This window comes from Cucurbita pepo, chromosome 6 (assembly GCF_057944985.1).
Source record: "Cucurbita pepo subsp. pepo isolate OVF chromosome 6, ASM5794498v1, whole genome shotgun sequence".
NCBI lineage: Eukaryota > Viridiplantae > Streptophyta > Magnoliopsida > Cucurbitales > Cucurbitaceae > Cucurbita > Cucurbita pepo.
The window spans coordinates 3,902,619-3,921,761 of NC_141803.1; the positions used below are offsets into that span (position 1 = coordinate 3,902,619).

At 37.8% G+C, this 19,143-nt stretch overlaps 5 protein-coding genes and 1 non-coding gene across 7 annotated transcripts; 5 read left to right on the forward strand and 1 right to left on the reverse strand.

Moving 5' to 3' along the window:
* Positions 1-441: 441 nt before the first annotated feature.
* LOC111796461 (uncharacterized protein At4g08330, chloroplastic) lies at positions 442-2,931 on the reverse strand. The gene is made up of 2 exons (XM_023679075.2): positions 2,471-2,931; positions 442-1,149 (listed from the first exon to the last, which is right to left on the reverse strand). The coding sequence occupies exons 1-2, from the start codon at positions 2,578-2,580 to the stop codon at positions 756-758; spliced, it is 504 nt and encodes a 167-aa protein (XP_023534843.2). The 5' UTR covers positions 2,581-2,931; the 3' UTR covers positions 442-755.
* Positions 2,932-3,485: 554 nt separating this feature from the next.
* On the forward strand, positions 3,486-3,557 carry TRNAQ-UUG (transfer RNA glutamine (anticodon UUG)). Its single transcript has one exon. It is a non-coding gene; the product is annotated as a tRNA-Gln (tRNA).
* Positions 3,558-3,852: 295 nt separating this feature from the next.
* On the forward strand, positions 3,853-6,298 carry LOC111797279 (V-type proton ATPase 16 kDa proteolipid subunit). Its single transcript, XM_087125044.1, has 3 exons — positions 3,853-4,019; positions 4,593-4,878; positions 6,024-6,298. Exons 1-3 carry the CDS (start codon positions 3,941-3,943, stop codon positions 6,154-6,156), a joined length of 498 nt encoding a protein of 165 aa, XP_086981170.1. The 5' UTR covers positions 3,853-3,940; the 3' UTR covers positions 6,157-6,298.
* A 907-nt stretch (positions 6,299-7,205) lies between these two features.
* LOC111797683 (acetyltransferase At1g77540) lies at positions 7,206-10,611 on the forward strand. The gene is made up of 2 exons (XM_023680779.2): positions 7,206-7,621; positions 9,439-10,611. Exons 1-2 carry the CDS (start codon positions 7,355-7,357, stop codon positions 9,508-9,510), a joined length of 339 nt encoding a protein of 112 aa, XP_023536547.1. The 5' UTR covers positions 7,206-7,354; the 3' UTR covers positions 9,511-10,611.
* A 456-nt stretch (positions 10,612-11,067) lies between these two features.
* Positions 11,068-13,873, forward strand: LOC111797682 (uncharacterized). The gene is made up of 2 exons (XM_023680776.2): positions 11,068-11,426; positions 13,639-13,873. Exons 1-2 carry the CDS (start codon positions 11,129-11,131, stop codon positions 13,695-13,697), a joined length of 357 nt encoding a protein of 118 aa, XP_023536544.1. The 5' UTR covers positions 11,068-11,128; the 3' UTR covers positions 13,698-13,873.
* A 1,213-nt stretch (positions 13,874-15,086) lies between these two features.
* LOC111785737 (UDP-galactose transporter 1) lies at positions 15,087-19,105 on the forward strand. Of its 2 annotated transcripts, XM_023666118.2 has the most exons (6): positions 15,087-15,235; positions 15,336-15,577; positions 15,718-15,967; positions 16,103-16,310; positions 18,218-18,449; positions 18,575-19,105. In XM_023666118.2, exons 2-6 carry the CDS (start codon positions 15,467-15,469, stop codon positions 18,803-18,805), a joined length of 1,032 nt encoding a protein of 343 aa, XP_023521886.1. In that variant the 5' UTR covers positions 15,087-15,235; positions 15,336-15,466; the 3' UTR covers positions 18,806-19,105. The 2 variants fall into 2 exon arrangements, with proteins under 2 accessions (XP_023521886.1, XP_023521887.1); XM_023666119.2 differs by lacking the exon at positions 15,087-15,235 and having other exon boundaries at positions 15,242-15,577.
* Positions 19,106-19,143: the final 38 nt, after the last annotated feature.

Below are 19,143 nucleotides of genomic sequence, written 5' to 3' on the forward strand. Positions count from 1 at the left end.
ATAAGAAACTATGAATTAAATCAACATGTTTTTTAACCGGAAAGAAGAGAATAGAATTACTATACTGTCATGATCAACTATACTTAATTCATTATCTCGATCGTGGGTGGATTAGTGGGAACTAGCCTTTAAACTAGGCTATCCTCATGTTACCGTAGTTAGTAGTCGCTACCTGGACGAGTACTGTAGTTGTGATAATCAAAGTCATTCCATTCCGGAGACTATCCTCGATCAAAAAATCGTATTTCTAAATTTTCATAAGGTCCCCCTAGAATTCCTTCCAAAGCTTGTTGAATAATTTTTATGGATTCCGTCATCTCACCAAGTTTGACTAAATAACGAGCTAATGAATCTCCTTCTTTTTGCCAAACTTCCCAATCAAATTCGTCATAACACTCGTAATAATCAACTTTATGTCATAAAGAGGCATTGGAATGAATCTTATAACTAAATTAAGATACTTATTTACTTCTATACTGTAAATAAATACAGATGAAAATGCATTGTTGCAAAACAAAAATAATGAAAAAACAAGCCAGAAACACAACAGTAGCTTTGAGACAATTCATTCTTATAAATCATACTTCAGTTTGCAGGAACAATATAAACTGTGAATCCTTTTCCTTCACACTTGGCTTCTTCCATTTCAGACCCGATTCTTCTATTCACAAGTAAAACAGCACATATCGAGAATCCTGCATTTGTTTCTGCTAGTAACTCTTGACCAATTCATAAACCTTTGTCCTTGTCCTTGTTTAAATAACTGGGAGACCGGTTTCGTGGGAGGACGAGGGTTGTAACGCACGAATTTTCACTTCATATTTCATGCACCTAGAGACTTCATTAGGCAAAGATGAATCTGATCCATCTGAAACAAGTGGGGAGGAGGAAGTATGGCTACTGTATGCATTTCCAATATGGTTTCCACATTTTCGACACAGTAGTTTGATTCTACGTTGAAACAGACCCCAAGAGTGCTTCGAGAAATGAGGCACACATTGAAGTTGATCAACCTGTGTAAATCTGCTCTCGTCGATGTTTAGAAACGATATGATCCCTCGCTTTATTGATTTTCCATATTTAGAGCCAATGGTCGATATATTGCGGTTAGAAGAGCTCAAGTTCAGTTCATATCCACAAGCACCACAGCTGTATGAAATAAACCATTGTCATTACAAGTTCACCAGAAACTAAGAAACTAAGGAATTGGAGGATTCCCAACTCTGAGGCATATCATTGTTGGCCCTATTAATACTCGTGCTTAACAAAACTGATCTTGGGTATATAGATATATATATATTTGACAATGACTCACAGATGTATAATTGTCATTACCTACCATTTCAAACAAAATTAGAAAATAATAAAAGTGTTTTCGATTCTCACCCAACACAAAGCTACTCGAATCCCCATCGTCACATGTCAAGGTTTCCAATTCCATGGGTAGCCATAATGCTCTGAACTCAACGGCTGCAAAGGAGTTATCGGTTCCAAGCCTTTTCTCGATCTTTATGTTCTAAGGGGTCAATTTAACTAAGAGGTTTCTACAAGGTGTCATAATATGAGGCAAGTTCATGACCTCTTGATTTGTTGTCTGGATCAATCTCAGGCCTTTTCAAGGAGTTATAGGAGAGTTCAATTAGCATCTTCCAAGAACATCTCACATCCCTCAAGAGTCTGGGATCAAATATATGTTTGCTACTGCTGCATTTATGTTTAATTGTCTGAGGAAAAAAAATCCTCTCCACTAGAAAGATCAGCTGACAGTAGATTTTATGTTCGACATCGTCGAGATGGTCTTAGACCCTACTCACCGGTCCAACGTCTATCTACAAAAGGGTCCTATCAGTTAAGCTCTTTCGTATAAGAACTTTTGGGTAGTTGTTCTTCTCTTTTTCTTCATGAAATGTGGAAAAACTACAGGGCTACCACAGAAAGCAGAGGGAAGAATTTCAAATATGAAAAAGAAGGGAATGCCATATATACAGCAAAGATGTCACATGGCAGAGTTCATTATGTGTTCCCCAACAGTTGGTTTAAATAAATTCTTAATAGGTCAGACCAGTCGGTGCCCTACAGTTCTGCTCTATTACAGTTCTTGACAATTCTCCAATTCCATTGTAAGCATAGAAAAATCTTGTTTATGTATTTGCCCTAAAATCTGCTGAATTCCCCTCGACTACTGTCCAATGTAACCCAACCCAAACAATCTTTCACCAAAAGCCGGATCAGATCGTTCTCAAAAGGCAATCACGATTTTAGGAATACTAATCAGTTCGAAATCGATTCAATTAACGCTACAAACCAAGAAATAATCGCCAAACCATCCCTTAATCAGGCAAATCAACCCAATTCTTCGATCAGAACATGAGAAAAAAGAAAACAAAAAGAAATTCAGAGGCTCCTACAGCATAAAGTAGAGCAATAAATTGACTGCACAGTAAGATATAAGCCAGAGATTAGATTGAACCTGTAATAAACATCTCTGAGAGAAGAAGAAGGGCAGAGCGAAGGCGACGAAAAGGCCCGAACGTGAGTTCCTTCGACGTGATCGTCTTCGAAGACCGGCGACTGTCTCATTCTTCTGCTTCAGAATACGACGCCGACTTCGATGCTGCCTGCAACGGTTGACAGAGATATCGAAGCCGTAAATGGCGAATCACAGTTGCTACAAAAAAATGATTAAATCTTGGCAGTAGCGATCAAGTTCCGACATAATCTGAGCGAGCATAGAAACCAACAACAAAAGCTGTGACCTAAGAACAAAAATTGAAGTTTCTACGAGACAAATTGCGGTGAAAGAGAGAATCGGAGGAAGAACGATGATCAAAAGCGCAGCTTGAAGACGAAAAATTGAAGAAATCGACGGGGAAAGGGAAACAGATTGTTTTTTCTTGTCTATCTGTATTTTCTCAATAATTTCTCAACACCCAAAACCGCATTTTAACGGAAAAATAAGATTTAATTTGATTGTGACATTTCAATTTGGCTAAATACCTTAAATTATACACTTTTTTTTTATAATAAATAAATAAATAATGAGTTGATAGAAATATTTTTCCTTTAATAAATATAATTAGCAAAAATATTTAACCGAGCGTTCCCGAGTTCGGTTAAGGTGGGTTGGAATAGAATTTTCAACCAACCCGAAACTACTCAAATAAACCGAATAACGTTCACAACGGATTGGATTTTTACAGTGTTTAATTTTTCTAGATTATTTTAAAAAATATTAATTATCCACAATATATATCCTAATAATAACTAAAATTTCATAAATTCAAATATAAAATATTATCGAGTATCGAACCTTAAATAATCTTAATTTTCGCAATAAACAAAATTAGAAAAAAAAAAAGTATATAATATTAGAAATAATTGTAAAGAAAAACCCTAATTTCTCAAAATTAAGTACAAAAACCAATTTAAATAAAAAATATTATATTATTATTAAATATAATTTTTGTAGGAATTACTCCAAAAAGGGTTCTATGGTGTAGTGGTTAGCACTCTGGACTTTGAATCCAGCGACCTAGGTTCGACTCCCGGTAGGACCTTTTTATTTTCCGACTTTATTTATGTAAAGGTTTTGTTAATTTTGAAAATATTCATTTAAAAATTAATATATTTTCGTCTTTAAAAAAAATAATTCATAAAATTCGAATAAAAATAAACACCCGAAGTTCTCGTGACTACACGTTCCAGATCAGATACGGTAAATAGAAAAGAATAGTAGGGCTATTAAGGTAATTTCACCTGATTAATCAGACTACTCCTGGCCTTTCTCCTGTTCGAAGAATCACCGGTGTTGCTATATCTTCATCTAAAGAACACATAAAGATTTTTTTTAAAAAAAAAAAAAAAAAAAAAAACAAAAAAAAAACCTAGAAAAGGTTACCGGAGTCTTGAGATCGGAAGCTATATTGGTTGCTCTGATCCGATGGCGTCTACTTTCAGTGGCGATGAAACTGCTCCTTTCTTCGGCTTCCTCGGGGCCGCTGCAGCTCTTGTGTTCTCATGTAAACTTCGCATCTCTGTCTTCCTTGTTTTCATTTTTCCTTTTCTCCATTTTAGTTGCGATGCGATGTGGATCGATCAGATTGGTTCTATTTCTTGTTATGTTTTTGGTTTGAATTCTAATTTGGCTGCTGATTGAATCTGAGAATTCAATCGGGATAATGAACTCTGTGGCTTGGTTGACGGAGATGAATCTTTTGTAATTGGTCAATTTGGAGATCTTTTGTTTGGGTGATGTAAGTGGCGTGGATCTATTGTGAGATGAGATTTGATCGATCGAAGCGGATCCTATGCTGTTTTCTTTGATCTGCGGAGATTTTTTTTTTGTTTTAATTCCTCGGAAAAGTAACTCGGATGATCAAATTGGCTCCTGAAACTCAAGATACAATTTAGATGATTGTCTTTTGTATTATTTTGTATTCCAGTACAACATATGAAGGTTTATGGTGTTTTCTTTCCTAGTGAAGTAACGCATCATAGCATTTTTTACCTATTTTTTCCTATCTGGAGCACGCAATCATCCAGTTGAAGCGGTAGTATGATGAAACGGGTGCTCAATAATTTCTCTTTTACAGGCATGGGTGCTGCTTATGGGACTGCAAAGAGTGGAGTTGGAGTGGCCTCCATGGGAGTTATGAGGCCAGAGCTTGTCATGAAATCTATAGTTCCTGTTGTTATGGCTGGAGTGTTGGGTATTTATGGATTGATCATTGCTGTTATTATTAGTACCGGAATAAACCCGAAAGCGAAATCGTACTATTTGTTTGATGGTTATGCTCATCTGTCTTCTGGACTTGCTTGTGGACTTGCTGGTCTCTCTGCTGGAATGGCAATTGGGATTGTTGGTGATGCTGGTGTTCGGTAATGTTTATACTCTATACCTTTTGGCTGTTAGGTTTTGATGTTTTTTGTCTTGTGGTTTGATATGATAATAGTATAATTACCCTGAATGGCTACGTTTCTGATAAATGCTTCAATTTTGTAGAGTCACAAATGTAGTTCAAAGTGGATAATAATTGCCTCTAGTGTTGGAATATCTTGTGTTTTGGCATAGAATTCTATCAACATGTTAGATTTCGAGAATAGTATCATGAACCTCCTTGTGAATAGGTGTGTGCTCCCATATTGATTAGATAGAGGAACGAGTGCCAGCGAGGACGCTGGGCTCCGAAGGGGGTAGATTGTGAGACCCCACATCGATTAGAGAGGGGAGAAACATTCTTTATAAGAGTGTGGAAACTTTTATCTAGCAGACACGTTTTAAAAACCGTGAGGGGAAGCTCGAAAGGGAAAGCCCAAAGAGGACATCTCCTAGCAGATGCGTGTTAAAAATCTTGAGGGGAAGCCCGAAATGGAAAACCCAAAGAGGACAATATCTGCTAGCGGTGTGCCATCACCGAAAGGAGGTGGATTGTGAGATCCCACATCAGTTTTAGAGAGAAATGAAACATTCTTTATAAGAATGTGGAGACCTCTCCCTGGGTTTTAAAAACCTTGAGGGGAAGCTTGAAAGGGAAAGCCTAAAAAGGACAATATCTGGTAGCGGTGGGCTTGGGCTGTTACAATAGGTGTCGATATTGGATGCGTAATTAAGCCATTTCTTTCAATGTTCAATGTTTGCTCTTAATCATCGCATGAGTTGTCTAACAGAGAGGATACTTTACCATCTGCTCTATCATTCTCAAGATTAATGAGTCTTCTTTCTCGTTCTTGGAGAGTTAGAACTACAATTCATTTGAGTTCTCTTTATTTTATGACTAGGTATTGATGCTAGCTTATACTGTTCTAGACCCGAAATATATTCCCGTCCTTTCGCTCGACCATTTCTTTCTACTGGTTTTCCTTTTGCTTTCATGCATCTGTACTTTTTGTCATACAGCATTAGATAACGACAATACTCGACATGGTTTACAGATCATTTTTCGAATTCTTTTCTCCCTCACTACGTAGCTAAGTCATTCTCAAATGATATTCTTACTCTTCCCTAACATGTTCTTGGGACTCAGGGCCAATGCACAACAACCTAAGCTCTTTGTTGGAATGATTCTCATCCTCATCTTCGCCGAAGCTCTCGCCCTCTACGGTCTCATTGTTGGTATCATTCTTTCCTCTCGAGCAGGCCAATCCCGTGCAGATTAAAGTACGTAAAGTCGATCCACCGTCTTTGAATTTGTGATTCAAATGTTTTAAGGAGATTTTGGTACTGTGTTACTTCTGTTGATGTCAAACTGAACCTATTGTATTGTATTGAGTTATGGTAATGAGCAGGTTTTATGACAAACCTCCATGCTCTTCTGGTTGTTTTGTGTGATATTCTTTCTAAATTTAGTCGGTGTGGACATTACCTTTGGATGCAGATTCCTTTGAAAATTACCCAAATATTCTTCAAATAAAATACCTTCCTTACTATGTTCTTAAAAATAGTATATATATATATATATATATATATATATATATATATATATATTTTTTTTTTTATTACCGTTAGTTTTGGATCGAAACCGTTAACGTTTTGTTTCAAATATACCTTTTTCACTTTAAAAAATGTCTAGAAAATACTAAGTTTTAAAAAATTTAATAATACCCTTAAACATTTTTAAGAATTCACCTTAAAATATATATATATATATATATATATATATATATATATATATATATATATTTTATGATAACTTCAAAAAACACTTTTAAACTTTTTTTAAAAATTCTAAAATATATTTATCGTAATATTACGTTTCAAAAATACTCTTACTAACCATCGTTCATGGTTCGATATTCTGGTGTCTCTGCTTGTCAACTTCTCCCTACCCGATAGTTATATGTAGTAAGCCATTGTTGTTGCCTTTTGCTTACATTCTCATTTAACACCAATTTCAATTTCTCAAATCTTGCTTTCAAAACCCTTCTCAAATCTTGCTTTCAAAACCCTCTTTCGAAATATCTCTGCCCCGTTTTCTAAAACTCTCTTCTTGTACCCCGTTTTTTAAAACTCTCTTCATGTATCGAAGCCAAAGAACGAATAGGCTTAATAGGAAGTGAGTCCCCTGTGACAAGCTTAACACCTCTAATCTATATAAGTGTCAATAGATAGTTTGGTGGTGGATGGTAATAATTTTTTTAATTTCTTTTTTATAATTTTAAGATTCAAAATTTGATGGATATTTGTTAAATATATTGGTAGCTAAGCGGAAACGAAAAAATCCGACCAGACAGGCAAGCAGCTAGACATCTAGTTAAGGCATAGTCCAAGGTTCCAATTCCAAAATAGAAAACCTCGAATTCCAAACAACGTAGCTATCTCCGAGGTTGAGCAGCCAAGGATTTCAAAGGGACAGCCATGGCGACTCCAAACCCTATAGCAGGATCTGGAACCAACCCTCCAAAGATAATCTGGAATGAAGCCCAACGGAGGTTCGAAACAGAGGACAAGAAGGCATATCTTCAGTACGTCATCAAAAACCAAGGTAAAGTCATTGATATGATTCACACTTTCGTTCCTTCTTCCAAAAGGGGTTTGGGATTGGCTTCTCATCTCTGCGCCGCCGCCTTCAATCACGCCGCCGCTCATTCCTTGGCCGTCGTTCCCTCTTGTTCTTACATTTCCGTGAGTTCTCTTCTCTCCAACTTCTAGGGTTTCTTCTAATTTTGATCCCCTTAGTTTCATTTAGTTCTGAATAACTTGTTTTAGTCTTAATTTCCTTACTGGGTTTGTGTGGTTTTGGTTTGTTTTGCTCATTTGGGTATCATTGCTGCGTTCTTGTGTGCTTCTTTTGGTACTCATCTTGAAATTTAATACCTCTGTTTGCTTGTGCGTTTGTATATGGCTATGGATTTCCAATAGGTTTAGATTTTTTTCCTTGGAACAGAAAGTAATCTGTCATTCACGTCGTTTGGAGAGGGGAACGGATCATTTCGTTTAAGGGGTGGAAACCTCGCTCTCTAGCCGACGCGTTTTGAAATCTTGAGGGGAAGTCTAGAAGAGAAAGCCCAAAAAAGACAATATCCGCTAGGGGTGGGTTTGGGCTGTTACAAATGGAATCAGAGCACCAGACACCAGGCGGTGTGTGCCATCCAGGACGTTGGGCTCCTAAGGAAGGCGGATTGTGAGATCCCACATTGGTTGGAGAGGAAAACGAATCCTTTCTTATAAGGGTGTGGAAATCTCTCCATAGTATACATGTTTTAAAACCGTGAGCTTGATGGCGATACATAATGGGCCAAAGCGGACAATATCTACTAGCGGTGGACTTGGGTCGTTACAAATGGTATTAGAGCCAGACACCGGACGGTGTATGCCAGCAATGATGCTGGGTTCCTAAGGGAGGTGGATTGTGAGATCCCATGTTGGTTGGAGAGGGAAACGAATCATTTCTTATAAGGGTGTGGAAACCTCTCCATAGTAAACGTGTTTTAAAACCGCGAGGTTGATGGCGATACATAATGGCCCAAAGTGGACAATATCTACTAGCGGTGGACTTGGGTCGTTACAAATGGTATCAGAGCCTGATACTGGACGTTGTGCCAGCAAGGACTCTGGGTCCTCAAGGGGGTGGATTGTGAGATCCCACATCGGTTGGAGAGGAGACCTTTTGGAGAAATAAAAAACAAAACCATGATGGCTCATGCTCAAAGTGGACAATATTATACCATTGTGAGAGTCGTGGTACCCAACATTTTTATTGTTAGATCCCACGTCGGGTTGGAGAGAGAAACGAACCATTCCTTATAAGGGTGTGGAAACCTCTCTTTAATAGATGCGTTTTAAAATCGTGAGATTGACAACGATACATAATAGGCCAAAACAGATAATATCTACTAACAGTGGACTTAGGTCGTTACAACCTTCCAACAGCCTAGAAATACTTCCCTCGAATTGACGTGGAAAATGGCACAACAAAACCATAGAACGTTATACAACCTTTGATGGTGCTCCTTGCAAAAAGATACACCGCCCAGGGAAATGGTTGTCGAGGAGGAATTCTACATGAAGTTGATGGTTTTCATCGTCAAAAAGAGAGAGATTTTGACTTCCCATAACTTACGCAAGATGGGGGAGCGGAAAATGCGTCTCACGGTTTTAAAATGCGCTAGGAAAAGGTTTTCACATCCTTATAAGGAATACGTTGTTTCTCTCTCTAACCGATGTGAGATCTCACAAGGGAACTTAGCTTCCTCGCTAGCACACCGTCCGGTGTCTGGTTTGATATCTTTGTAACTGCTCAAGCCCACTAATAACAAATATTGTCCACTTTAGCTCGTTACATATCGCTGTCAATCTCATAATTTTAAAAATGTCTGTTAAGAAGAGGTTTTCACACTCTTATAAAACTTTTATGAGCTTCTATGGGTACAGGGTATAGTGATTTGTTGTTCATAGCCATTAAGTTGACGTTTCCAATGAATCATTTTTGTGGCTTTCAGGACACCTTTCTCCCGAGGAATCCAACTTGGAACCATCTTTTATACTCTGAAGACAAGACATCGAACCTGTAAGCAACCTCGTATTATGTTTATAAATTTGTCCGTGTTCATCATTAGATAAGTCACAGATGCTCCTTGTGCACGTGCGCGTGCGCGTGCGTGTTCTTCGAGAAAGTCGACCTACTGCTTATATTACTACATTTAGGACGAACTGATCTGCTTGATCTATCAAATAAGTTTACAACAACATAAATGTGTTCTCTCTGCATATATCAAATGCAAATGGATCTGTATGTGCCCAAATTGAATGGTTTGAGTATGTTATGCTGTATATTGTAAAACTTGAATAAATGCCTTGGTTCGTGGAGTGTATATGACACTAACACGAGCATAGCTAAATTCGTTAAGGTATATATGCCTTTGATCGAGGGGTCGGAACTTTCCTAAATATTGTGTCGACCTAAAAAAATGGAGATATTTTGAGAATGCACTGATTGCAAATGCTCGCTGTGTGGTAGTAAAAACTAGAATGTTCGCTGGGAGGGGTGTGATTAGGGGTATACATGGTTTGGATTGAGTTGGGTTGAGTTTAGGGATTTTTTTTGTACCAACTCAAAAGTGTGGGTTGGTTGGATTGGTAACTCAACTCAACCCGAAAATTTTCACAACCCAACTCTTTATTTTTGGGTTGGGTTCAGGTTGTGAAACAACGGAGTGTCGAGTGGAGAAGTCCGACGTAAGTGGAACGGAGCGCCGAGCGGAGAGATAATTGGGAACGACGTCCGAGGAGAAACATAGAGACGAGATCAAGCGGAGAAATGGGAAATGAGAAGAGAGTCCAACGGAGAAATAAAGAGGCGAGTGACGTCAACGTTGGGAGAAACGTAGAGGCGAAACGAAGTCAAAGACGAACGTTGCGTGAGACTACAAGACAAAGTCTCGGGCTCACGGTCAAAGAGCAGGGAGAGTTAGTGAGTGTAGACTCGCCTGGGACAGGGGCAGATGTAAACGATGATTCATGGGCTTTGGCGATGTGGACTTGGGTCTATTTTATTTAAGGTTTTTGGGTCGGGTTGGGTTGGGTTGACCCAGTAATTTGAATTTCGAACTCGAACCTAACCCGAACTGGACCAGGTTCCAAAAAACGAACCCAACCTCAAGCTTTTTCCGATCCATTTTGTAATAGGTTTATGTTTCATATTTTTGTTAAATACACATGAAAATATACTTTTTTTTTTTTTTTTTTTTTTTTTTTTTTTTTTTTTTTTTTTTTTTTAATGGCTAAATTAATAGTTTCAATATAAAATTTAAATTAAAATTACGATAATTATTTAAATCTATAAATTTGAGTATAGGGATCGGGTTCAATTCTTTTGGCAAATAATGTATTTAATTAAGTTTAATTCCCTCCATTAACATATATAAAATTAAAAAATTTCTAGATTAAATTACAACCTCGTCCCTATTATTTGAAGAAATTTCATTAATAGTTAGATCTATCGGAGGACTAAACTGTCATTTACTTAAGATGCTCTTCCAATGGAATGTAGTGGGCCGTAAGCCCACTTTACGACCCAATTCATTTCAACTATGGGCCGGGAAAGCCCACGAAGATCTTTCTTCCCCCAAAAGAGGAAGACGACGGCGACGCGGCTGAAAAACCTCAGGGTTCCCCGATCTTCCCTGCAGAATGGACTTGGCCACCAAATTTCTTCGCACTGTAACCAGCGCCACCAACAACAACACCCTAATCAACGTCTGTTTGGTCATTTCCTTTGGCGCATTGAGCGCAAGATCAATCAAGCAGCAGCGGGAAATCGAAGCTCTGGAGGCTGAGAAAGATTCGCTTCTCAATTCCAATAAATCGCTGAAGAAAACCATGTGGGATTGGAAGCAACAGCTATACTCTGATGCCTCAACAGATTCCGCTTTGGTACCTCTCGCCAGGATCAAAGCTATCTATGGCGAAGCTCCGGTATCCCCGTCCGGTAATATACGCCTTCCTTCTTTCTTCGCTCTCTTGTTCTCTGATCTATTCTTTGTTTTTTTTTATATTCTGCTGTTGGAAGTGTGTGTGTTTAGTAGGATTTTGAAATTTTTGCTAGTTTTTTAAGGAAATGGTACAAGGCTTTATCCATATAGGACTCGTGTTAGAAATTGAGTTCGTCGTCGGGACATTCCAAGCACTTGAAACTCCCTTGGAAAATTATTGGCTTCCATTACCACTTCATCTATCATTGTTGGCCTGATTTTTCTCATTGTCGAATTCTGAAGTTCAATGTTGTCATAATGGATTAACGCGTTCTTGGTTGTCATTGATTCTAATTGTCTAAGAACTACCAGCCAAAACCAAAAGATTATGGATCTAAAGAGAATGGTTGTCATCACCATTATAGGCAAATAAGTGTTTGAGAATTGAATGTTCTATTATTGGATGCTGTAATTGATGACCAAATTTAAGATAAAAGAATGAACCAAAATCCGGTCAAGCCTAAAGCCACTATATACTTGTTTGTAAGAATTTGTGGATAGTATAAGATGCATAAAACTTTACCCAGAAAACATGGTAATTCAACTGTGATTTTGTGAGATCCCACATCGGTGGGAGAGGAGAACGAACCATTCTTTATAAGAGTGTGGAAACCTCTCCCTAGGAGACCTTTTTTAAAACTTTGAGGGAAAGCTCGAAAGTGGAAGCTCCAAGAGGACAATATCGGCTAGCAGTAGGCTTGGGCTGTTACAAATGGTATCAGAGCCAGACACCGAGTGATTTGCCAGCGAAGAGGCTGAGCTCCGAAGAGGGTGGACATGAGGTGGTGTGCCAGCAAGGATGCTACGCCCTGAAGGGGGTGGATTAGGGGGTCCCACATTGATTGGAGAAGGAAACAAGTGTTAGGTAGGACGCTGGGCCCGAAGGAGGTGGATTGTGAGATCCCACATCGGTTGGGGAGGAGAACGAAACATTCTTTATAAGGGTGTGGAAACCTCTCCCTAGCAGATGCATTTTAAAAACCTTGAGGAGAATCCCGAAAAGGACAATATTTGCTAGCGGTGGGCTTGGGCTTGGGCTTGGGCTGTTATAGAAAGGAAGGAGATGCTTTAAAAGCTTATATGGAAAACGAAGTAATTTCTCCTGCTCAGAATTTAAAGAGGGAAGTTAATTGCGAAGGTAGAATAGTCACAAAAGGAGATGGAAGAGGAAAATAAAAAAGAACATTGAACCTCTCTAAATTTCAGACTTCTTCCCTATATCTCTCCCTATTATTATAACTCTGTTAATATCAGATCCTGACTCTTAGTCCTAGACTGCATTCTTCCCTAGAATCACTGTTTTTCATTAGAATTGATTCCATACCGAAGCTGCATTGGACTATCCTTGGTTGAGAAACAAAAAACCGAAAATTTTGATGTAGAGGAAAAGTGCTTCACAAACCTTTCTGCCCAAGGAGAAGAAAACTAGTAATGGCTTTGTGTTTCCTTTGGATTCCCATATAAATGTTCACCAACTTGGTTGTAAAATCATCAATGGACATGGCATCTTCTTTGTAGTCTCTTTATTCTGTTTAGCTCAAGGCACACCAACCAGCAGAAACGCTCGGTTTTTATGGGTTGGTTACCTTTCCAAATTAAGAGTGATAAGTTTCTAGGTAGCAAGGAAACCAGTCCACCATCGAGTCGTGATTTAGTTTGTTTTAGTTTCGTCAACGGTGTGATAATAATACCATGTGGACGATGACTGTAGTTTGTATTTCACAACTTGTGTGGAGTTATAAAGATCTTTACTCCAGAACTGGTAATCATGTTAACGTGACTCAAATGTCTGCTTTTAGTAGAAACGGATCGTCAGCCCAAGTATAGACTGGATGAAAAAAACCATTCAAATGCATGTTTGATGCAAAACTCTTACCTTTTTTCTTGCTGAATCCATTCATAACAATGTAGGTAATGCATAAAACGATTACCTATGATAACCAGTTTTAAGTCTCAATTGAGATTTTAGGTCAAATTCCATCCATCTTATTTAGTTGAAGTGTTGAACATATGAACCAAATACTCTTGAAAGAGCTTTGTCAAGCTCGATAACGAAAAGAAGACCGACTTGGAATGACTTTTTAACGACACTTAGAAAGCCATTCTAAACCGGTCCAAGATCATAGTCGGATCTTTCAACACTGATCCAATTCTTATGGACTCATACAGGAGCAGAACAAGCTGCAACGGGAGATGCAAATTCACAAGGCTCCAAACTCATGGTTTAATCTTAGTTTAGTTAGCCGACTCTAGTTTCTGAAGTTTTGTTCCCAAGTTCAGGAAATTAAAACTCCATATTGTATGCTTGAGCCCCAGGAAAGTAGTGCAGAGAAGTATAAGGATTTAGATTTTCATTTCCATTTTCCATTAACCCCTCGAGAATAAAACAGCTATTTAGTACTGTGGTCAAAAGCTCTAAGATACAATCTTTTACATCTATTTTATAATATATTATCAAAAAAAATGAAAAATATAATACAAAAATAGTTTAGAAATACTATTTTGCTTTATATACGTTACAATTTTTTGCCAAATATTGAACAAAAAAATATCAAAATATTACTAATATAGACATTGATTATTTATCTATTTTTGTAAAATTGAAGATATTATATTTTCTTCTATCTTTGATATTTTACTTATTTACATTTTCTTTATGATAATTTGTGGTAAATTTTTTTTGTTGGTAAAAAATAGATATTGCTGCTATGAATGAGTTGTGTACGTGTTACAAAGTAATGAAAACGGTATCAGAAAAATGTCCCTTTTAAGAAAAAGCATTATAAAAATTATATTTTAAAAAAAAGATTAAAAAATCAACAAACCTGAATTAAAGTCAAAATTATTTTTATTACATGCATCCATCCAACGGTCAAAATCTAACCAATATCTATAAATAAGAATGAATGGAAAGGTTTGAAAAGTGGGGAAGCCGTGATGAAATTGCGCTCTTTAGCATTCCCACATCGGAATTGCGTTGCGTTTTCGCCTAATACATTATAGATCGTGCTAGCGTATTTATTGCGCGGGATGTATTTGAGATTAATAAATGCATATAAAATTGATTACCGAAAAGAAAAGTAACAGCCTTGTTTTTCCGGTTCATTTATTTGCTAATAATGTTTCATTAAATCATATTAATATATTTGACGGTTCCTAAAAACTTCCAAAACGCTTCTATTATTTTATTCTTGTTCTTCTTTATTAAATTATTGTCTATATATATATTATCATCTGCTACTATTTTTAAAATATTTATTTTATTATAAGTAAATTTTAGATTTATTTAATTTTAAAATTATTGAAATAAGATTGCTTTTAAACTCCAATATTCTTTTTGCTACACATCACTCTAAATTAAAACGAAAAATAAATAAAATTAATCAAAATGAGAGATAATATTTTTATTTTATAAAAAAAAAAAAAAAAAAACATGGGTCAAATTCTGTAATCCGTCAAAAACAAGGAACCAACGGCTGAGATTCGTCTAACGTGTCGTTGACGGTTTGACCTTCTTTAGTAATGGACACGTGTAAAGTGGTGGGACCCACAATCCCCAAGCCTTTTGGTGCGTGTAAAAAGGAGGAGAGAATATAAGCCAAAAGCTATTAGCCATAGCCATAGCCATAGCCATAGAGCCATGCCCTTGCGCTTGCCGTTCTCTTTTATGAGCACAGAGACCCTTAGAACAAACGAAAGCTGAAGCCATAGACGTGACAAACTGAAGCGTGTTTAGGATTTCAATGAATTAGTGAGAGAATTTCGAGTACGATCCTTGGCGGATGCCATGCCTTCTGCGTTTTTTTCGGGTTCAAATTCATCCGTTTCATGTACTCTAACTTCTAGCTGCTAAACCATTTTCTCAGGTCCCAACTACGCTCAATTGAGCGTTTTCCAATTCCGAATTCAGGTGGAGGTTTTTCGTTTAATCGGAATTTCGGTGTGATTGGGATTTTGTGGTCGGTCATTCGGTCATCTGAGGTCTGAAGCGAGAGAGATGGAGGAGGCTTGGTTGTGCCACTGGAGCACCATTAGATCTCTCTTCGCGATTCTTCAATGGTGGAGTTTCAATGTCACCGTCATTATCATGAACAAGTGGATCTTTCAGGTATTGCTGAATTTCCGCTGTTTTCTTCCATTTCTTGTTTAGTTCTTTCTCGATTCGGTTGCTTCCAGTTCAATTTGTTCGTGTTTTTATTCCTTGGATGTTTAGCGTCGTTGTGAATTTGATCTGTTTGTTTTCTGCAGAAATTGGATTTTAAATTTCCTCTAACAGTGTCTTGCATTCACTTCATCTGCTCCGCCATTGGAGCGTATATAGCGATTAAAGTGTTGAAAGTTAAGCCGCTGATTTCTGTTGACCCTCAAGATCGGTGGAGAAGGATATTCCCCATGTCGTTTGTGTTTTGTATCAACATAGTTTTGGGGAATGTGAGCTTGCGTTATATTCCGGTTTCTTTCATGCAGACAATAAAGTCCTTCACTCCTGCAACAACCGGTACGCTTTTGAATTCAAATTGTTTGGTGATTACCTGTTCTTTGTCATTGTTCTAAGTTTCTTTGATTTTTGCAATTTCAATTGAAAATTGTGTGGTTACATTCATTGTTCTTGACTTAAATTGGTTGTAAACAGTTGTCTTACAATGGCTAGTATGGAGAAAGTACTTTGACTGGAGAATATGGGCATCTTTGATACCCATTGTTGGAGGAATTCTTCTTACTTCTGTGACTGAGATGAGCTTTAACATGTTTGGGTTCTGTGCTGCCTTATTTGGTTGTTTGGCTACCTCAACAAAGACCATCCTTGCTGAGTCCTTATTGCATGGATACAAGTTCGACAGGTACTACTGCCCTTATGCGTGGTTAATTCATTTTGGATTTCAAGTTTCATCCTGAATTCCTGGGTGTTGCATTCTTTTTCTGGGTTTAGATGGATAGCTGTTGCTTGAAAACCCCAATTAAGAAATACCCTTAAGGAACAGATATCTGATATGTGTTCAGTATCGTTCATGCAATTAGTAGGACCATAGATACTGAAAAGTTAATTCCCTGTCAAGTATAAATTAAAGCCCACCGGTAAAGTTAATTCCCTAGTCTACAATGAATTGGTAGAGCTGTTCAAGCCCAAGTATAAGAAATCCAAGCCCACCGGTAGTAGATATTGTCCGTCCTCCCTTGGGGACCAGCGAACGTATTGCCATCAGCTTCACGATTTTAAAACGCGTCTACTAGGGAGAGGTTTCCACACTCTTATAATGGATGCTTCATTCCCCCCTCAAACCGTCGTGGGATCTCACAATCCAACCACTTGGAAGCCCAGCGTCCATGCTGGCACACCACCCGGTGTCTGGCTCTGATACCATTTGTTATAGCTCAAACCTACCGCTAGCAGATATTGTCCTCTTTGGGCTTTTCCTTTCGGGTTTTCTCTCAAGGTATTTAAACGCGTCTGCTAGGGAGAGGCTTCCACACCCTTATAATTCGCCAACCGATGTGGGATCTCACAATCCGCCCCCGTCCTCGTTGGCACACTGCCCAATGTTTGGCTCTGATACCATTTGTAACAACCCAAGCTTTGGCCAGCAGATATTGTCATCTTTGGGTTTTCCGTTCAAGGGCTTCCCCTCAAGGTTTTAAAGCAAAAACCTTGAGGAGAAGCCCAAAAAGAGAAAGCTCAAAGAGAACAATATCTGCTGCGGTGGGCTTGGGCGGTTACATTAGTCCTCGCCATTTGCTTTCATCCAGCTGCCTTTTTCTCTCTGTTTTTTGTTCTTTTTGGATCTGTCAAGAGAACATTACCATCTCTGAATATCAATTCTGCCATTACTAGTAATTTGTTCTTTGTTGCAGTCTGTATTATTCTCTCTTTAGCAATTCAACCTTTTCGATTTTCTATTGACTCCTGTCAATGTTATCAAAATACCGTGCTGTCGGTTCCGTTTCTTGCATCCTTCTCTTTTTGTAGTAATCTAAAAGAGTGACCTTCAAGAATGATATTCTTGGTGCTGGATTCTTATTATGGGAAGAACGACTACCTTAGCTTAGGTATTGTGTCAGTGTCCACCTCCACCAATTGTTGACATTTTGATACTCATTGGTCACTCGAATTACAATACAATTTATTACAATCCTTTTCTAGTTGTATGCATTCTCGCACTGTCACAAGTAATGAATTATGAGAATAACAACGGAACCAATTATGGATGCCTTTTAAGATCACATAATTGTAGGAATCCATGTAATGTTGAATTTTCTTTCAATGTTTTTAATATAGAACGTTGAATCATTAAAAATTTACTGTTTTTTACAAGTATTTTTCATTAGGTGTTGCATTTAATTTAGAACGATTGATATTATTCAGTCTTCTTGTTTGTAATCTTGATTTTATAGATACAATCCTTATAAACATGAACATTTGAATGGCTTCAATTATGTACGTGATATGCATACATGTATTATCACTGGCATTGATGGTTAAATGAAATGGCTTCTTCCTCCCACATATATTATAATATGACATGGTTCAGTTATCAGTAGTTGATCTTTATTTAATAGATAGTGATTGAACTTTTAAATCTTTTCCAATAAAACCCTCTTTTCCCCGAACCCCTACTGGTTTTCATTTTCCATTGATTCTCTACCATCCAACGAATAATCATCTGTGTCGTTCTTTGTTATTCTATTGTTTCATATATGTTTTGCTAATAATGTTGGATCTTTGGTGTTGGTTTTCTTTTGGACACACCAGCATAAATACAGTGTATTACATGGCGCCGTTCGCGACCATGATCTTGGCAGTACCTGCAATGCTCCTTGAAGGTAACGGTGTTCTCGATTGGCTTCACACTCACGAGTCAATTTCCTCGTCACTCATCATCATTTTCAGCTCTGGGGTGATGGCTTTCTGTCTGAACTTCTCCATATTTTATGTGATTCATTCTACCACTGCTGTGACGTTCAATGTTGCTGGAAACCTAAAGGTAAGATCTACCTGATACAATTGCCATGGATATTAGTCTTATAAACCACTATAATTGCATTCTCCCTACACAAATTTCCTTTCTTAATACTACGATGAGTTCATTTGAATTTTCATTTTGCTCAGGTAGCTGTTGCTGTTCTTGTTTCATGGTCGATATTTCGAAACCCGATTTCAATGCTAAATGCAGTTGGATGTGCAATTACACTTCTGGGTTGTACATTCTATGGCTATGTAAGACATCTTATCTCACAGCAGCCCCCTGGAACCCCTCGAACCCCTAGAACACCTCGGACCCCTCGGAGTCGGATGGAGCTGCTCCCCCTTGTAAATGATAAATTGGATGATACGGTCTAATTGGTTCCGTTGCGGTTGAAGTCTTGGTAGTTGGCACACGGGTAATAGAGAAAAGGAGTACTAAAAAATACAAGAGCAGAATACTGGGGCTTGTTTGTTCTGTCCACCTGCTTTAGGCGAACTTCAATTTTTTTTCCTCTTCATAATTCTATCTTTTTATCTCCCTGCCTCATATATCGTTGTTTGTAGCTTTAGCATATCAATGAGAGACTGATATTACCTTTTCCTTTGCTAGTTATCCCACGTATCTGTGATTATAGAGGCAATTATTGTTAGAGTTCCAATCAATTTTGTTCTTAAGCTTGCTTTCCATTCAAATTCTGTAACCAAAACATAAA

What these genes read in the sequence shown, in the direction of transcription:
- LOC111796461 (XM_023679075.2), bottom strand. Translation starts at nt 2,580, where the DNA reads ATGAGACAGTCGCCGGTCTTCGAAGACGATCACGTCGAAGGAACTCAC. An exon ending in CTCAGAGATGTTTATTACAG is followed by an intron (nt 1,150 to 2,470) that starts GTTCAATCTAAT and finishes TATTTCATACAG; the next exon opens with CTGTGGTGCTTGTGGATATG.
- LOC111797279 (XM_087125044.1), top strand. Translation starts at nt 3,941, where the DNA reads ATGGCGTCTACTTTCAGTGGCGATGAAACTGCTCCTTTCTTCGGCTTC. An exon ending in TGCAGCTCTTGTGTTCTCAT is followed by an intron (nt 4,020 to 4,592) that starts GTAAACTTCGCA and finishes TCTCTTTTACAG; the next exon opens with GCATGGGTGCTGCTTATGGG. An exon ending in GTTGGTGATGCTGGTGTTCG is followed by an intron (nt 4,879 to 6,023) that starts GTAATGTTTATA and finishes CTTGGGACTCAG; the next exon opens with GGCCAATGCACAACAACCTA.
- LOC111797683 (XM_023680779.2), top strand. Translation starts at nt 7,355, where the DNA reads ATGGCGACTCCAAACCCTATAGCAGGATCTGGAACCAACCCTCCAAAG. An exon ending in CCTCTTGTTCTTACATTTCC is followed by an intron (nt 7,622 to 9,438) that starts GTGAGTTCTCTT and finishes TGTGGCTTTCAG; the next exon opens with GACACCTTTCTCCCGAGGAA.
- LOC111797682 (XM_023680776.2), top strand. Translation starts at nt 11,129, where the DNA reads ATGGACTTGGCCACCAAATTTCTTCGCACTGTAACCAGCGCCACCAAC. An exon ending in AGCTCCGGTATCCCCGTCCG is followed by an intron (nt 11,427 to 13,638) that starts GTAATATACGCC and finishes GGACTCATACAG; the next exon opens with GAGCAGAACAAGCTGCAACG.
- LOC111785737 (XM_023666118.2), top strand. Translation starts at nt 15,467, where the DNA reads ATGGAGGAGGCTTGGTTGTGCCACTGGAGCACCATTAGATCTCTCTTC. An exon ending in TGAACAAGTGGATCTTTCAG is followed by an intron (nt 15,578 to 15,717) that starts GTATTGCTGAAT and finishes TGTTTTCTGCAG; the next exon opens with AAATTGGATTTTAAATTTCC. An exon ending in ATGTTGCTGGAAACCTAAAG is followed by an intron (nt 18,450 to 18,574) that starts GTAAGATCTACC and finishes CATTTTGCTCAG; the next exon opens with GTAGCTGTTGCTGTTCTTGT.